Below are 18623 nucleotides of genomic sequence, written 5' to 3'. Positions count from 1 at the left end.
ACTTAAAACAGTCATTTTCTTACTTCAAGTGGGTTTTACAGGCCATTTTGTCCCTGACGTTTCTTTCAAATTGTGTCCCTGGCATTTTATATTTTGAAACCACTTTTCTCCCTGACTACTTGATTTTCCAAATTTATATATATTACCGATACCAATTCAAATCCATCCAAAGTTTAATAAAATAAAACGCACAAATAATTACTAAAATTATATATTGCAATATATATTTGTATTATCCTTAAACAATAGTACGCTTACAATACCACATAAAAAAATACGTAACTAGCTCGAAAATTATTGCACAATGAAAAGCGAAAATCACCTTTCATTATCATTTAAACAAAAGAAAACACAATATAATGACTTCCAAAAAACAATTGAGGAATTAAAGTGAGTAATAATCACTGAACGTACTTAAAACTTAATGGTATGTACAACGCTAAGCACCAGCACAATAAAACCTGGGTTATCAGCGAGCACCATAAACCGGCCCTAAAACTGAGAAATTCAACTAAACGCAGCTGCACAATTACTATCGTTTTAAGACAAGTAGAGTGTAAAATGCAAACAAATCACATTAGGATTTATCACAGCTGAGTCAAGTTTAACTTGACTTTTTTTTTTTGAGTCAATTAGAGGTGGGAAAAGATTTAGTATGCGCCACCTAACAAAATTTACCGTCAATACTATACCGCACAGGCATCAATCCTATAACGTGGCAATAAATAATAATTAACAAACTCTGTCATATCATCGAACTTCGACCGTTTTATTAGCTAAACTCCATCGTCTTAGTGGTTCGCATTAACTCCACACGTCCATGGAAATACGTTTTTGCGTCTCCATTTTCTTGTAGTAGGCTTGCGCCTGTTCTTCTGTCATGTTACCTTTGGCTTGAATGATGTTCAGAATGATATTGCGCACGTCAACCGCCATTGATTTTGCGTCGCTAAAAAAGCAGATTTTAAGTTCAAATCTTATGATTTTACAGCAAAAAAATCGTAACTCACCCACAAATGTACAAATGTCCGTTGTTTTCGAAAATATTCCAAATGGTATCCGCGTCTTGTTCGATTAAATGCGTCACGTAAACTTTCTTGTTTTGGTCCCGGGAGAACGCTACTTTTAGGGTGAGCAATCCGTCCTTTTCGTACTGTCGCCATTCTTCCTCGTACAGAAAATCTTCGATTTTTCTTCGACAGCCGTAGTAAAGAACAGTTTGGCCCACCTGCAATAAGTTTTCAATCACATGAAACTACTCTCTGTCGCAGGAAAAATGATAGTGACGCCATATTGAAATTATCAAAATAAATCGGCCGATGCACGTCATTGACGTTTAACGCGCCACGTTGCCGGATGTTCAGTTTTTTTTATTAAAACCCAAACTTTACATAAATTTTGTTTTTATTTACTTCTTATATATAAGTTGACGCAGTTTTTTAACAGAAAATTTTTAATAATAATATTAGTCAATATTGAGGTTTTTTTTGTTTCTCGGTAAGTAGTTTTTAGTTGTCATCAACAACAAAAACAAAAACACATTTTTTTTTACCGTTTTCAACAACTTTCGGTGAACTATTACGGACGTGTATTTTGCGATTTTCATTTAAAGCTATAATAACTGAGAAATTGAGCATTCAAAAAACTATGACGTCACATGCAGTTTTTTACTATTTGGCAACGCCGATTTCCACGTCAAGAAAGAAGATCACGTATCACGTCACCCTAACCCTATTTTATTGTTTACGGTTTTGGTTTTGAATTTGTTTATTTTTTATTGCTGCAGACAACAAATGCTACTAGTTGTGAATATGAATTTAAAACAATGCTTTGTACGGTGTTGCAATAATACTTCTCAAGTTTCGCCATCCAAAATGTTTCTACTTGTGCCGAGAAATTCGGAAAACATGGTGCACTTTGGGCAATGATTATGAGGCTTTGGCTGTAAGTAGTATATGACTGCTTCGTTTTATACGCAAACGTATGCAAATGCAGTAGGAAATGTTTTTTAAAATTATTTCGTGTAGTTGATTGCAAGTTGTGAGTGAAAATTCAAAAAAAGGTTCATTCCTGATCCAGATATGTATGGATAGAGCTTTTTTATACACAATCAAGTCCAGCCTAAACAAATTGGTTAGAATATTTGTCCTGGAAAGTACAACACACAGCAAACTAGTTTAAACACTGTTCAATGTAAGAAAATCTGTAAATCCTTGAAACTAGGTAAGCAAAACTGGTAAATTGTTCTTCTGTTATTACCAAAAACATTCATTCAAAATTATTTTTGTTACTCTCACAATGAAGGATGCTTTAAAATGTAACTCACATACCTGTGCATGTAACAAGTAACTAATAAGTTTACTGTACTAGAAAGCACTTGTACCTACCATTGAGTATAGTGTTGGAGTAAAATCATTCCACTTCAAAGTTTTCAACCACTATTGAGTTAGATCCGGTTTTTTGTAAAGTAAAAAACTGACACGGTTGGGCTTTTTCCTGAATTGCTGTTACAACGGCTTGAAAAACTTATGAACGGCAGCAAACAAAAATAACTTACGCAAATAACCTCAAGTCTTGATTTTAAACCGTAAAAATTCATCTAATCCTCAAAAAACTCAATTTCCACAATACAAACTGTCATCACTATTCCCGCCATATTGGAATTTTTGACAAGCATAGTAGGCGGTGGTAATTTGCATCCTGAGAACACTATCACGTACGTTATGAAATTGAAGGGTCCTTCACTACGTCACAGAGGATGCTGCCCGGCTAATTTTAACTTTCTTTTTAAGCTTTTTGTAAAATTATTAGGGATGTAATATTGAAATGTAAGACGTAATAGCTCGTTTTAATGCATGAATTTTAAAATTTTCGTATTCGGAACCTTAAATTCCATTATGATAGACGACCCCATTTGTTTAGGCTTGACTTGATTGCGCATAAAAAGCTTTTTTTGGTTTTTCACTGACAACTTGCAATAAACTACAAGAAATAATTTAAAAAAAAACATATTTCTTACTCTATCTGCATACGTTTGTGTATAAAACGAAAACCGCTAAAGCCGCCATTAAAAGTGACTTTTTAGGCTTTCTAGTATAGGGGGCGGTTGCTTCCATTAGTGCTGCCGATCATCCGGTAATTTAAAAAGTTTTGTTTTTGTTGAATTTTTAAAGTGCATTTTTTTTAGAAAATTAATCGTACCTGTTTGCCTTCATTCTTGGAGTGATTCCTCTCTTGGACGAATCCTCTGAAAGGAGCTACTCCAGTACCGGGCCCAACCATAATAACTGGCGTTTGAGGTTTGCTGGGTAATCGGAATTGAGATTTCCGAATAAAAATCGGCACAGTCTGGGGAGTGCCGTCCGGAGTAGGGATTTTCTTTTTGAGCCACGTGGTTGCCACACCTAAAACCCACATTCAATAACAACACTGCAAAGTGTGATAACGACCAATCAGACCTTTGTTTATCCGGCCTGTAGGGGTTTTGTACTCGACTACCACAGCTGTCACGTGAACAGTAGTGGGGTGCAACTTAGGGGATGACGAAATGGAGTAGTAACGCGGTTGAAGTCTGGGCAACAATTCGCACAAATGGTCCAGGGCAGGTTTGCACGACGGTAAATCTTCAAGAATGTGAACGATGTTGCGGTTTTCTTCGCTGATCCATTTCTGATATAGAGCCTTGCCTGAAATAAACATTTTAATTCGGTAAAAGTGTTCCTCTTACTTAATTAACCAAATAACCTTCAGGACTGGTACTGGCCATTAATTTGAGTTGTTCTTTTTCGGCGGGATCTGCGCAATACTCGGCTAATTCCTTCAAAACGTGAGTTCTGGGATTCTGAGTAATATCCACGTAATGAGTGAGGGCAGTTCTGTAGCTACAAGGGCACGGGAATGGATGTTTTTTGCTCGACTCTTCGTCGGTATTAATTAACGAAAATATGGTGTCTAGATTCTTCTCGCAGTGTTTGCCAATCTAAAACAACTCATTTCTTTGAACTGTGGTTTTTACAGCGAAAAACACAAACCTTTTCCACCAGTTCGGTGTTGTTGATAGGATACACGGCCAGGTGATCACCGGAATCGTACCGCATTTTCGATTCTTCAATATCAAATTCGATGTGCATGCAACTCCGGTCGCTGTTTTTGAACAGTTCGCGATTGACCAGAATTTTAGATAAGTAGGGATTTTTGGCGTCGTACGGTCTGCAAAATGAGGGAAAAACCGCTGTTACGTTGCACTTTGAAGGTTTTGGAAAATACTTACGGTCTCTGGTTTTTGTGCGAGTGTAATCGGCCCATTTCTCCGGTAAAAACTCGGTCAACATTGTCTTCGTGCTCAACCAGTCGATATTGACGCATGCTGACGTCTTCTCCGGTCGATTCAATGCCGAAATACTCACAAACGGCCGGCCAAAATTTGTCCTTCCATGTAATGAAGTCATCTTCAATACTGAAACGAACGATTTACGTTAAAACACGACATTTGACAGCTGTTTTTCATGTTTTTTTTCTACTTTTTGTGCTTATTTGCTGTTATTTTTGTAGCGTTTTATTTTGTGTGATATTGAGATATTGAAGGCTTCTGAGAGACAAAAACATATCAATTATCTGTTGCAACATGGGTAAGTATTCATTTACAAATTTAAACTGACCAAATACTCTGAAGTAGTCTAAAAAAATTTAAAAAACATTCCAAAACTCTACAGGAGCTCCAAATTGCCTTGCAAAAGCTTACATAAAAACCTAGAAGCTTCCGTATGCTTCTAGAGCAGTTTAACAGCTTCCAAAAGTGTCTAGAACCGTCTACAAGGTTTCAAATGCCTTAAAAGCAGTCCAGAACCCTCAATGCTCTTTAAACAGTTAAAACTCTTTCCGAATGCTTCGAAAGTAGTGTAAAAAGGTTTTAAAACACTACAAAAACTCCAAAATGCTCCTCAAGCAGTCGAAAGCCTTCCAAAATAGCCTAGAAGCTTCCAAAAGCTTTTAGAACACTCTAAAGGCTTCTAAATAATCTTCAACTAGTCTAGAAGCTCTTAAAAAATGTCAAGGCAGTTTAAAAGCTTCAGTATGGTTCTAAAGCAGTTTAAAAGCTTCCAGAAGTTTGTAGAACCGTCCATAAGTTTTCAAATACTTTAAAAGCAGTACAAAAACCTTCCAATGCTTTTTAAACTCTCTAGAAACCTTCCAAATGCTCCTAAAGTAGTCTAAAAAGATTTCAACATACTAGAGAAACTGTAAAAAGCTTCTTAATCAGTCGAAAGCCTTCCAAAAGCTTTTAGAACAGCCTAGAAGCTGTCAAAACATTTCATCATTCGGTCTAAAAGTTTCCTTTTCCTCTTAGAGAAGTTTAAAAGCTTCCAAAAGTTTCAAGAAGCGTCTACAAGGATTGAAATGCCTTAAAAGCAGTCCAGAACCTTCAATGCTCTTTAAATTGTTCAAACACTTTCCAAATGCTTCAAAAGTAGTGTAAAACGGTTTTAAAACACTGCAGAAACTCCAAAATGCTTCTCAAGCAGTCGAAAGCCTTCCAAAATAGCCTAGAAGCTTCCAAAAGCTTTTAGAACACTCTAAAGGCTTCTAAATAATCTTCAGCTAGACTAGAAGCTCTTAAAAATTGCCAAGGCAGTCTAAAAGCTTCCATAAGTTTCAAGAAGCGTCTACAAGGATTGAAATGCCTTAAAAGCAGTCCAGAACCTTCAATACTCTTTAAATTGTTCAAACACTTTCCAAATGCTTCAAAACTAGTGTAAAAAGGTTTTAAAACACTACAAAAACTCCAAAATGCTTCTCAAGCAGTCAAAAGCCTTCCAAATAATCTTCAACTAGGTAGTCCAGAACTTTCAATGCTTTTTAAACTCTCCAGAAACCTTCTAAATGCTTGTAATGTACGGGTGTGTAGATTTTAAGAATTTCACGTAAAATAACATCTAAAACAACTTTATTGTTGAAAAAATAAGTTAGACCACACTGGCCGTGCAAAGATCAATAATAATCAAAAAAACAAGTTAGGTTAGGTTAAAAACGCAATGTCTCTTTTCGCGAGCAGCGCGTTCCGAAATAAAAACGACACACACAGGAGCGTTCCGTATTTAGCACTATAAAAACAGATTTTTTCGCAACAATGCTCCTAAAGTAGTCTAAAAGGATTTCAAAATACTACAGAAACTGTAAAATGCTTCTTAAGCAATCGAAAGCCTTCCAAAATAGTCTAGAACACTCTGAAGGCTTACAAATAATCTTCAAGTAGTCTAGAAGCTCTTAAAAAATTTCAAGGCAGTCTAAAAGCTTCCGTATGCTTTCTAAAGCAGTTTAAAAGCTTCCATAAGTTTGTAGAACCGTCAATAACTTTTCAAATTTACTTTAAAAACAGTCCACGACTTTCAATGCTTTTTAAACTCTCCAGAAACCTTCTAAAGCAGTCGAAAGCCTTCCAAAAGCTTTGGAAGCTCTCAAAACATTTCATCATTCAGTCTAAAAGTTTCCTTTTCCTCTTAGAGAAGTTTAAAAGCTTCCAAAAGTTTCTAAAACCATCTACAAGAATTGAAATGCCTTAAAAGCAGTCCAGAACCTTCAATGCTCCTGGAAGTAGTCTAAAAAGACTTTAAAACACTACAGAAACTCCAAAATGCTTCTAAAACAGCCGGAAGCCTTTCAAAACAATCTAGAACAGTCAAATAGATTCCAAATGCTCTTCAACTAGTCTAGAAGCCCCCAAAAGATATCAAAACAGTCTACAAGCATCCAAAAAAATTCTAGAACAGTCTAAGAATTTTCAAGTGCCTCTAAAGCATTCCGGAACCTTCAATATGCTCTTTAAACTGTTCAAAACCTTCCAAATGCTCCTCAAGTAGTAACTTAAAAATTTTGCATCTCTGAAAGTATATTGTGCCTTTTTTCATGATTTTAGTGCTATTTAATCCGGATTCTATTTATTCACAAAGTTTTAATAATTAAACCTTCCTATCGTACTACCGAAACTGATAACACTTTAAAAATGATAAATTCGTTATCATTGAAACGTTCAAAGATCATCAGTGGCAACTACAATACCTTAGCGAATTAATTAGGGTCCTGACTGAAGTTCAAACTATAAATCGGTCACGTAGGCACAATTTTGCTTTATGAATATCCAATTGTAATGTTATTATTCCGTATTGTACTTACTTGGCGTCGTCATCGCCCAGACCTAGTTCAAATACTCTGGTGGCTCCCAGTTCCTCCAAACGCTTATCTATATAAATGGCCACTTCGTTGTAGTGCTCGTAGGTCTTGTTGCCCAGTCCAAATACCTGCGAATTTCAATTCAGTCACGATTTTTGCGTGTAATTAACCAAAATACTTACGGCGTAGTTTAAACCGGTTAAATCGGCGTCTCCGTTTTGAAGCCACTCGTAAAACTCCATGGCGTTGTCTGTGGGATCTCCTTCACCGTAAGTGGCCATACAAAACACCGCCAAGGAATTGGGAATGTTTTTTAGATTTACCAGTTCTTCCTGAAAGAAATAAACGAAAAGGTAATAAACTAGTTATGCCAACATGATGATAAATATTCCCTCAAAGACTTAGAGAGAAATTAGCGGTTTTTTGAAAAAAAAATTCCCTAATCTGACAACAGCTGCTTACAGCGGCTCTAAGCGTTTTCTGGAAAGCGCTAACACCCGCTAGATAAGATATCCGTTAAGACGGTTATAAGTTTTAAGCTGTAGTAACATAGGCCATCTTGTCTTGTCAGAATGAGTTAAAATGAGATAGACACTGTAAACATTAACACGTCTTGTAATACATTTCTGGGTTCAGCTTTTCTGTAGATAATAACTTACATTCTAAACGTAACAAAAGTGAGTTTTGGTGGAAGGGTTGTTTAGACTGTGACTGAGATCAACTAAAAAATCACACCAATCAAACCTCGTACAGAGTGGTAACCACACCAGAAAATAGAGAGTAAGACACGAAAAAGGTTGAGAACAGTGTCCGCAAACGGCAAAATCACAATAACTCACATTCTAAACGTAATAGAATGGTGATTTTTGGTGGAGAGGTTGTTAGACCTATTTACTGGTAAAACCAGTATCTGAATCTGTCAAAATAAACGTAAACAAACAAACAGCTGTCACATGTACTAAAGAGTATTTCCCAAAAAAAGGCTTTTAGGTTTAACTTCGCATACCACCAAATATAAACAAAACTGTTTTACGACTAACTTCGGAAGTTTCATTCAATTGCGCAGTAGGCGTGTTGCGGATCAAGATGGCGACTTCCGTTTTGGCCGCTTACGGAGTATACCACCTCCTGGGTGCGTATGAAAATGTACGAAATGTATACTGTGACAGGAACCCGTCATTGTCAGCTTCTGCTGTCACATTCTATCAACACTTCTCTTGAGAATTCCGTTCTTTGCTTTAAAAAATCGGTCCCCTGATATTTGTTCTTTTCTACTGAAGGTCAAATTTAAAAACAAGAAGGCTATGGAATAATGAGTGATCTCGTGCAACGTTGCCGTTGCAGCGAATTACACCAAATTATTAATTTATAATGACTTGTTCATGGCGTGTCAATTATTGCTATTAAATAACATACAATGTTTCATTTAGCACACAATTCTGATAAACTGTAAACTAAACAAAGTCTGGAATTTTCTATAAAAACTAAATTATAACCGACACGTGCGCTGATCCTTGACATCTGCGAGTTTTCGAGATCTTAACGACGCGTGGCCGACACTCTCGAACAAAATCCGACATTGGCCTGCATTACTTTGACGTAATAAGTTACATCACAAACTTGACCATTTAAACTGGTTCCAGTTGAACGAGTATAACAATTAAAGTATTAAACTGCGTGAGGGCAATCTTACCATGTCGCATTCCTCCGGATCGGCCACCATTCCCTTGAGACGGTACCTCACTCCCTCCTTGGCCAAACGGCCGGCAAATTCCTCACCAGTTCCGGTTTGACTGCCGTAAAACACCACCAAACTTCTACCGGACGATTGTAGTTTTTTGATAAACGAGTTTTCGGTGGTGTTTTGCATCGTGATTGACGTTGGCCTGGAAAACCCCAAAAATTAGAAAAAAACCACGTGAAACCTGTCGAAACTCACTGGATTGTGTACGATTTCATGGACAGATTGTTGACAGGACGATTGTTTCGTTTGACCAGCCAAAAACCGATGGCGCCAATAATCAAGGCTAAAACCACAACATCCGCCATGCTGAACAATGATTCGGAAGCCTCTGGAATTTGTTCAGCTCCCACATCAGCCTTAGCTTCCTCCATGATTGAACCCTGCATTAGAAATAATTATAAACTTTGACGTGAATGCAAATTTGGGTTATTGTTTTAAACGGTCTGTAATGTATTCAAAAAACTACGTGCGTAAAACGACTATTACCCATCAAGTTTCATTAATATACTGCTCTAAAACTTAATTAAACAATGACGGAAACGAACAATTATAGCAAATCATTATCTTTTGATCAAGTGTTGTGAAATGGTGATATTAAAAGCGTGTGTACTATCTACGAATTACATGATTGAAAGTTGAAAAGTAAGCTGTTTTTATGATGTATAATACAATCTTGCAGAAAAACGGTGAATCATTATATTATTCCTATCCTAAACAGATCTAATCAGTTAAAAAAAAAACGATAATAATGACTTTACAGTTTACATTATTTATTAAGCAGTATGAGAGTAAAATTGCATGCTCATCATTAAAAATAATAATAATAACAATATTTTCTTGATTGATTATTTTTGCATTACCACAAACACGTTATGTTCAATAGTCCAATGTAATAAATTATATTATATAAGCAAATATACAAGTAAATAGGCCTAAAAAAGATAATTAGTCGTCTAGACATTTTAGAACCTAAAATAAAACTAATTACAATCCTAATTGGGTATTACGTTCATTTCGACGTCGACTCAATCAAATATTGCACAAGCCGGCAACGCAGCAGTGAGTTTTGCGCTTTGACATTTCAACTTTCCGTCAATACAACGTTTGTCATTATGTGGGTTGTGAAAAACTGGATATACTGCGAATTGTCAATTCCACATGTTTTGTAGTGTTTTTCAGGTTATTGGATAATATGGGAATTTAATGAGGATTCTAAAACTGTTCTTAAAAACAGCAATTTCCTTACTCCAAGTGGGTCACGTGACTGCCTAGCTAAATTATCCGCTAAAACCACGTGTTATTTGTCACTAATGGTAAAATTTGCCTAGAATTTGCAAGAATTCGAGTTTAACACAGTTTTCGAAACGAGACGCGTTCGGAGATTTATGACAATTGTCACGTGACCGTCTAGCTAAATAGTGTTCTAAAATCACGTGTCATTAAAGTTAAAACTGCCAAACTGTGCTCAAAAGTTGCAAAAATCATGGTTTTAAAAAGCTTTCTTGCAGTATTTGGTATAAAACGTGTTTCTGAGGTTTATGTGAGTTATTTTGACGTTAAGTAACTACCTAGCTAAATTATCCTCTAAAACCACGTGATATATGTGACTAATGTCAAAATTTGACTAAAATTTGCAAGATTTACAAGTCCCTTTTAAAAAAATGCAAAAAAAAAAAATGGAAATACAGTTATTAACAAATATACAATTGACTTGAGGGTATTCAATCTCATTTGCCAGTAACTCACCATAATAAACCCAGTAATCCACGACAAAACCGACGACAGCATAATGGAAAAAAAGTAAGTAAAACTGCAGCAACAAAACACCAACAACACTGAGGATGGTGACCCGGGGGACCGAAACCGCTATAGATGCGTTCGGAACGCGTTCGTTTCGCAAAATAAGTCGTTTCACGTTCTGAGGCTTGTTGATATAAGTTTGCTGATTGGCTTACGTCACGGTGCACGCTCGTTAACAACAAATTGGAGTAACACGACCACGTAATCGTCCGAATGCTAAACGATGTGGCGGATTTTGGTTAACTATTCAGGGTTGAAAGTCAGCCAGTATTTTGTCTGCAAACGAATGTAAATAGCAAACAATACTGCAACAACCAATTATTTTCTTAAATAGTTCTTTACAGGTACTTAGCAATTCATAATTAGCATGATAAACAACTGAGCAATTATTATTGTTTATCTTACGAGAGGATTTAATGTTCAATAACCAAAACAGCATGCTGAACGGACCGCAAATTGTTACACACATTTGATGCCAGTCCTCTGGTGTGAATATTTTGCGCACAATGGATGCTGAGTAACGTTATCATTTGAATGACTTTCTTACGCATTAGTATGGACACATTGGTCAGGGTCAAATCAATAGTGTCTGTTATATTATCAACAGGCGCCATCTGCATGAGACACTTTAGTGGCTTAAAGTACATTAATGAAACGTCAACCTTTCTTATTTTGACCAATCACGTGTTGGTTAATATTTTTCCTATGAGCAGAACAAACGTCATTCTGATGTCACGTTTGTTCCATGGTCAAAAACAATGTTTCCTACTTAATACACTCGAAATTCAAATATATGCCACTCATGACATGGACGAAATGGAATTTTTTGCATTGATCAAATTTGAGCCCTATTTACGTACAATACTGTCAGGCGATTTGAAATTCTGACGTAAACACACACATGCATTGTCTCCACCAAAACTATTAATTAGGAACTAAACCCAAAATTCAGTCTGTAGTGGTTCACTGCTGTTATGACTAGAAAGTGCCAATTAACGGTAATTACGTTCAATAATTTTAAAATTGGAAAGGACACAATAAGGTTAAAGGCAATACAATAAATAGGAAATAAAGGTAATGAAAACTTAATTTTTCTACTGGGAGTACTTACTCAATCTCCGAACAAATTACACTAGTGTCTGCCTTAAACTTATCACTGCAGCCTTATCAACCAGAATGCAGTTAAAACCACTACTAAAGTATTATCATAATGCAATTTAATGGGGACTGAAAAGATAAACTTGAAGTTGATACAATAAACAATAGATTGTAATAAAATGCTGAATGTTCTGCTTTGAAAACATTTCCAAACACTCTTTGTTACTAAGTAAATTGGAAGCCTTTCAAACATTTTTCTACTGTTTAACCTTTAAAACTAATAACTAGAACCTTTCTATCAGTAAATATTCAATATACCTACTAAGTTTGATGGAATCCTCCTGTATTGTGTGCAAATTTGTATTAAACTTTATCTAATTACACAAGTATGACTTAACTAATTATCCTCTGTTAGTTAAGCAATCTACAGTATTTTATCTACAAGCGAAAATTTCAGCATCAAAACTGATTCGCCAAGTCACTCCAACCTTGCTCATACACCAGAAACAAAACTGCTTATTACATAATTATATGGTAATCAAATCCGTCCGGTCAAATTTAATATCAGTTTGCGTTAAGGGACAATATCCACGGGCTGAAATTACTATTTATTCACATGTTTAAAGTGAATGGTAATTTTTATGGAAATTGCTAATGGAATTTGTACTCTACTAAAGAATCGATAACGCCGCCCGTGGAAGCTGAATTATCACCGCTAACTCTAATACTACCCTAAGTGACTTACCTTAGTGTGGTTTTGAACTAAAATTAACACAAAAATGTTACAAAATAAACAAAAAAAAAATAATTAACTCAAGTAGGAAATGGTCTCTACCCTGACAGCTCCTCAACTAACCTAACCTATACAATTGTCACTGTCATTAGTGTCATTTATTTGTTCAATCAATTCTGTCAAATGTCATAACTAGTAAGGATGTTTCCTACTAATCCAAAGCAATAACAACCAAACTCATTTCAAATTTAACTAAACAGCTATAAATCTTCGTGACGATTTGATATTATTAGTTTCTGGTCGTCTTCGAGAAACCATTTCCGATATACTAGAGCAGGATCGATCATCCAATGTTTATGAAAAGTGATGGCGTCTTTGTTTGCTAGTCGACCAGCCGCGTAATCGTCAGGACGGGCCTAGATTTAATAAAAAGTTTATTTACCTTTAAGTAGCTTTAAAACTCACTTGGTGTAATTGAGGGACGTGTATTAAGGGTATTTTTAAAGTATCGGCGCACGCTCCTATGACCATATCGTCTGGAGAGTCAGGTCGCAGACAAGTGCACTCTAACGCTAAAATATGTAGCGCAGCTTTGTTAATCAGTACACCAGCTCCTCCTGTCGGGTAATTAAACCCTTGAAGCCCAAAACGGTACCTTTCACCAAGTATCAAAGGGCTGGAAGTATTTGGATAGCAATTTGTTAGCCGGGCTAATCTTGAAACACTTAACGTAAATTGTAGTAATGTACACTGACAGTCAAAAATTGTATTACCTAAGTATTGTATCATCATCCACTAAAGCAACCCATTGCAAGTTGGTCTTGATTAAAAATTCATTATCTAGAAATTGCAAAATGTTTATGGTTTTCTGACAGTGTCCTTGTTCAGTATTCTCGACGTTTACAGTAACTGTTGGTATTTGGTCATCTAAAACAAAGCAAAATAACATTGACGTTGACACTTCTAGTTAGTTCATTTTACCCTGGAAATCGCTGAAAAATGTATACTCCCGAACGTAAGGAAGCCAAGTCTGTTTGACAGTTAGCACGCGAGTGTCGTGGAACTTTTGACAGGTTTTGACAGCAAAAAATATAGTGGACACATCGGCACCACCCTATAAATTATAGTTAACCAAAACTGCTGAGTATAAGTCCTAAATACATACTTACGCAAGGTTTGAACTTTTTCGGATATGTGGCGCAATCTAGGTTTTCCGCACTACAAAACTTGGGGTTGTGTTCAATCATCGGACCTGCTCCCTCATCATAAACGAATAAAGCAAATTCATGACCGGAATCGATATGGAATTGGTTCTGTTGCTTCAAACCAGTTTGCATACGCGTGTGGAGTCTGAGTTAAAAAATAATCACAACAAAGTAGGTAAAAGGTTGAGGTTTGATACCTTTTTAAGAGTGGAATAGTCATGGCAAAACCGGATCCTAAATGTGGATACGCAAAAAACGTTGGGTTGTCATGAAACGCAAAATGGTGGATTATAGTCGCTTCAGAATCGTGCAACGCATGACCAACCCAAAGTTCCTAACAATTGCACTAAAACACCCTGTATCGATAATTATTTATACTTACGTTGCTACTGGTGTACTTTGCCAATTCATTTAAAAGAACTACACTATTAACGTTTGTGTATTCTTCCAGTACAATAACCCACTGGAACTCGTTTACACGCTCATTTACGATCAAAATGGGCTCAATCAGTGGAATTATAGTCCAATCAGCTCCATTATTGGAAAAATGTTCAGGTGAAATTAAAATTTGAGGGGTCGTCTGCAATAACGACAAACTTGAATGGATCGATTACGTTTTAAACCATCCCTACATGTTGTAGGAAGAGTTGTGTTCACCCTAACCTCAAACTGTAAGGTTTCTTTACTAATTTGGATTGTGAAAATGTCTTTGATTTTAATGGTGAATTTACAGTGTAACTATAATATATAGGAATAGTGACTTAACTTACCAAGTTTAACAAAATGTGTTGACTTTCAATGGTTTGTTTCAAATCCTGAATCAAGCCTTGGTTGTAGCTACTGTTCTGACCAATTATTACATAGAGAACATTCTGCTGATCTGCCGAGTCGTTTGTGTTAATTACCACTAGGTAAGTTTTTATAAACACTTACCAGCCTTTCCAAGTGAGAGAAGTAAAGCAAAATTAACAAAGAGTATTAAGATTAGTTGGTTGTTAAAACTATGGCCATTCGATGTAAACATGTTATGTTTTTGTTGGCTATTTCTCAGATTCTTCTGTACAGTGATAAAAATTGTGATAATGTTTAGTAGTAGTAAATTAATAAATTTAGAACAACACTACAATCCAATAATTGTCAGCTGGAATAAAACTAGAACTGTCATTGTCAGCTGGAGGACAAACAAAGTTTTCAGAAACGTTTTTCTTTTCCAGGTACACGCGTATTTTTAAAGTCAACAGTTTAGGTATTGTTGCCAACACAAGCACCACAATTTTATAAAAAGTGTTCTTAAAGTGCTGATGAATTAATGGTGGATCCAACTGTCACTGTCTTTTAAGTCAACATAAATCTGTGATGAATACAACATAGCCTCAACTTTCCACCAAGCCTCAGAGCTGATGGATTTGTTGATTTCATGTTGGAAGTCAATTTTCACCAATGACAATGTAAGCTTTTTTGACGTTATGTATTAGCCTTTCCGGCATTTGTTATTGTTGGTTGTGTTTGTTGATTAAGGAAAATAGAAAAGGCATAAAATACTCAGCAAAGGTTCTTTAAATGTAAATCCCGTTTTTTAAGTCAACAAGAAAAATGTTGCCAACCAGCTCAACAGTTCCAACACAATCTCAACACTACTTCAACAAAACCATTCTCTGACGTCATTCATCACGACTTAATGTTGACTTTAAAAATACGCGTTACGTGACAGAAAACTTGTTGTAGATTACTTCGCAGTTTTAAAAAAGTAAGTACATAGGAGGAATTAATTATTTATTGTGTTGTCGATTACGTCATCTGTAGTACTATAAAATAACAGCTGGGTTTAAAGCACGGCTAACTGGTTAATCTTGCGTCCAGCAGATGGCGCAGTTTGGCGGCTAATTTTAAAACCGATCGCGTCCAACTGCGGGCAAGATTTGGTTTTTCAAGTTAGTCGATGAAAGCCCGCGAAAGCAGAAAAATGTCCGGGTCGGAATAAATAAAGCGCTCAAAAGCGCGCTCTTTACATCGCCAAAAATAAAAACTTTCCCCACATAATGTTCTAACGCCAATAACGAGTTTACGTTTAAAGTCTTTTAATTAAAAGTGCAAATTAACTAAAACTCTAGTTATCATGGAGCGGAGAACTTGTTCTAGTGCGCTGTGGTTTGGTGTTTTGTTTTGTTTAAACATTTTGTCAGTCCACTGTTTTAACGTTGAGTCGTTTAATTATGCGGTGTACGAATCTCAGGAACGGTCTATGTTTGGCTTTACAGTGGCAATCCATAAACAAGGATACAATAGGGGATGGTAAGCCACTTTTTTAATTTGCTGCATAATTTGCATATTTATAGAAGTGATGATTATTGTTAACATCCTTTTTCGACCCACTGTAGTTGTAGGTTCCAGGTTATCGACTAATTTTTGGTTTTATCACTGTTTGTTGTGTTTATATGTGTGTGGTTTTGATTTAACACCGACCTTTAGCAAATTACAATTCTACCAGAATAACATAACTTGGCTTGGGGGTGTAAGTAATTTAAAAATAAAAAATTCAATTTGCAGCAATCAACGAATTTATCGCGGTCTAAGCCAATTACTTCCTCGTAAATTGAAACTGGGAGAATTCGTGCCATTCTCACATTTTTTTCGGATATTAATGCCATTTTTACAGCGCTCTAAAACTGTTTAGTTAATTGAATGATTGAGGATGCTTCTTGCCGTTTAGATGCGCTAAATACCATTTAGCCAAGATCACAGTAATTTGTAACAGAAGGTGATGTTATTAAAATGAGTGAAAAACAGTGACGGAGTCGATATTGATTATTATCCAAACGTGATTGAATAAGATATGGGTAAAATAAACGTGACCAGCACTGATGGTTACGCAACCAAAACATTGTGGATTTAAATAATTCGCGCCTGTTGTCTATACCATGTGTTATTTATTAAAACTTCTATTTCAAGAACAACTTGTTTATTGAAAATTACTATTATGCGACTGCCGGACGCCGCATAACATAATAACCTACAAAAGCACCTCAATCGGTTGCCAAGACTCGTTAAGTATTGGAATCGGAGTATGTCTTAATTGACTTAAGTGGTTCTCCGATTATGCAACTTAAGCTTCAACTTAAAAACCCTAAAATTAGTTTTATCACTAGAATGGACTAAATTTAGCAAATATTTTCAATTAGACTAACGGATCACGTGATACCGGTTGCAATTTCCACACACAGTCACATGGTCAGTTGTCAAATAACGTCACAGACTCTGCTTTAATAAAACCACTCTCCACACTTGTTCATTTTTAGGCTTCTTTTATAAAGAGCAACCTTTTTCCAAGTGAAAATCAGACAAATAGTAGATTTTCATTGGTTGCATGCTCACGTGACTTATAACCAATGGCCGCCGTGGTCACGTGATGCTTTGTTTATTTCGAGCATACATTGTCAGGTGACTTGGCTGTCACTAACTACAAATTTCAAATTGCCAATTTAATTTAACGAACCAATGATCATTTTTTGGCTTGACAGGAAGTTAAACCAAAAAAAAAGTCAAGAACTAAACTAATTCTTTCAAGTGTATGTGCTGAGAATGATTGATGAACTCCGTTTTCGACTAACATTTGGACGGCTTCATTTCCGCTTTTACGCCCTAAAAAGTTACAAACGATGGCCCTTTGTCCTTTGCGGTCGCGCTCCAAGGTTTCTTTCGGCTTGATAAATCGCTATCGACTTGGCACACTCAATATACCGATGTGGGTTAATAATAAACATGTTTAATCATGCCGATTAGTGACTAACGGCCAAATATTTGGAGCTTACCGGTGAAATTGCTTTCGCTCTCATTTAGGTAATGACCTGCACGATTAACGAAGTAATTTGGAAGAGTTACTTGTCGTAAACGACCTCTGACACATTTTTGCTTCCTTATTCAATCAAAAACCTAGAAAATCCTATAAGTAAATTATCCCATTTGGAACGCCAGTTACTGGACGGATTAAGAACTAGATTTGCGTCCATGTGATTGGCAAATCTAATTTGCATTTAAAATTAGCAATTTTAGAGAGACAATCCTGTAACTTCTATCCAAAATAATTAATAAAAAAGTAAATAAAACATTGATTGATGTTTTTCTTAAACTGTGATGTAAAAATAAATAAGTTAAAGAAACGTACGTTAATATATCGGCAACATTAGTGACCTAATTGTATGTATTTAAATCCAAAATTACCGTTTATTTGACAATATTCGAGTATATCAAGCCAATATGGTATACTATAGCACAAGCCGGCAACACCGCCGTTTGAGTTGAAGTTGACGTTTGTGCGTTAAATTTCACGTTTGACATTTCTACATGACGTTTTGTTATTTTTGTTTTCAATTCCACTAATTTAGTGTTAGTTGTGCATTAATATAAATGTTTTTCCTGTTTATCGTGTCCAAAGTGAAAACTGTGGTGATAATCGACTGGATTGGCATCCTTACGAAGTGGCAATTCTGTTGGAAGGATCATTAATTTACGGTATGTTGTTTTGCAGATGTAATTATTCAAAATCAAGCCTAACGTCTGACAGTACGTTATATAATTCCCTATTTAGCTATTTAAAGTGCTTGAATGCTTGATTTAGATATAAAATTTCAAAGATGTTTGTTAGCATAACAAGTTGCTTTTTTGACCAATCACAAACTAAAAACCGACACATCATGTGACCCTAAAATCACTTGCAGTGTTTAGGTCACGTGCTGTCATTTTTGGAGACTCAATTTGCGCTTTTTTAAATATTTTAAGCTTCCCACCACAAACTGTTGAGTACTAATTTCTTATCTGTTCGATTCTGTAAATTGCTTGACCATATCGGTAAAGTACCCAAGTGACAGTCTGTGGGTAC

The 18623-nt window shown here is 35.9% G+C and overlaps 2 protein-coding genes across 7 annotated transcripts in view; one reads left to right on the top strand and one right to left on the bottom strand.

Moving 5' to 3' along the window:
* Positions 1-195: 195 nt before the first annotated feature.
* LOC145728453 (NADPH--cytochrome P450 reductase-like) lies at positions 196-14786 on the bottom strand. Of its 4 annotated transcripts, XM_081978707.1 has the most exons (20): positions 14681-14786; positions 14518-14627; positions 14130-14327; positions 13945-14081; positions 13712-13892; positions 13524-13656; positions 13316-13469; positions 13008-13266; positions 12835-12958; positions 9107-9296; positions 8861-9053; positions 7350-7499; positions 7171-7295; positions 4271-4456; positions 4032-4209; positions 3745-3979; positions 3459-3686; positions 3202-3404; positions 1011-1228; positions 196-949 (listed from the first exon to the last, which is right to left on the bottom strand). In XM_081978707.1, exons 1-20 carry the CDS (start codon positions 14769-14771, stop codon positions 805-807), a joined length of 3438 nt encoding a protein of 1145 aa, XP_081834833.1. In that variant the 5' UTR covers positions 14772-14786; the 3' UTR covers positions 196-804. The 4 variants fall into 4 exon arrangements, with proteins under 4 accessions (XP_081834833.1, XP_081834831.1, XP_081834832.1 ...); XM_081978705.1 differs by lacking the exons at positions 12835-12958; positions 13008-13266; positions 13316-13469; ... (4 more) ...; positions 14518-14627; positions 14681-14786 and adding an exon at positions 12555-12699 and having other exon boundaries at positions 9107-9291; XM_081978706.1 differs by lacking the exons at positions 12835-12958; positions 13008-13266; positions 13316-13469; ... (4 more) ...; positions 14518-14627; positions 14681-14786 and adding an exon at positions 11823-11956 and having other exon boundaries at positions 9107-9291.
* An 888-nt stretch (positions 14787-15674) lies between these two features.
* The window catches only part of LOC145728452 (integrin alpha-PS2-like), a 40049-nt gene continuing 37100 nt past the window's right edge, over positions 15675-18623 (top strand). For 2 of the 3 annotated variants that reach the window (XM_081978702.1, XM_081978699.1), the window contains exon 1: positions 15676-16039. In XM_081978702.1, coding sequence (XP_081834828.1) covers positions 15864-16039 — 176 coding nt within the window. In that variant the 5' untranslated portion in view covers positions 15676-15863. Of the gene's footprint in view, positions 16040-18623 lie in introns of all 3 variants that reach the window. The other variant, XM_081978701.1, reaches the window with a different exon arrangement.

This window comes from Ips typographus, linkage group LG4 (assembly GCF_016097725.1).
Source record: "Ips typographus isolate SLU linkage group LG4, UJ_Ityp_2.0, whole genome shotgun sequence".
Classification (NCBI taxonomy): domain Eukaryota; kingdom Metazoa; phylum Arthropoda; class Insecta; order Coleoptera; family Curculionidae; genus Ips; species Ips typographus.
This window is presented reverse-complemented; position numbering and strand designations above follow the sequence as displayed.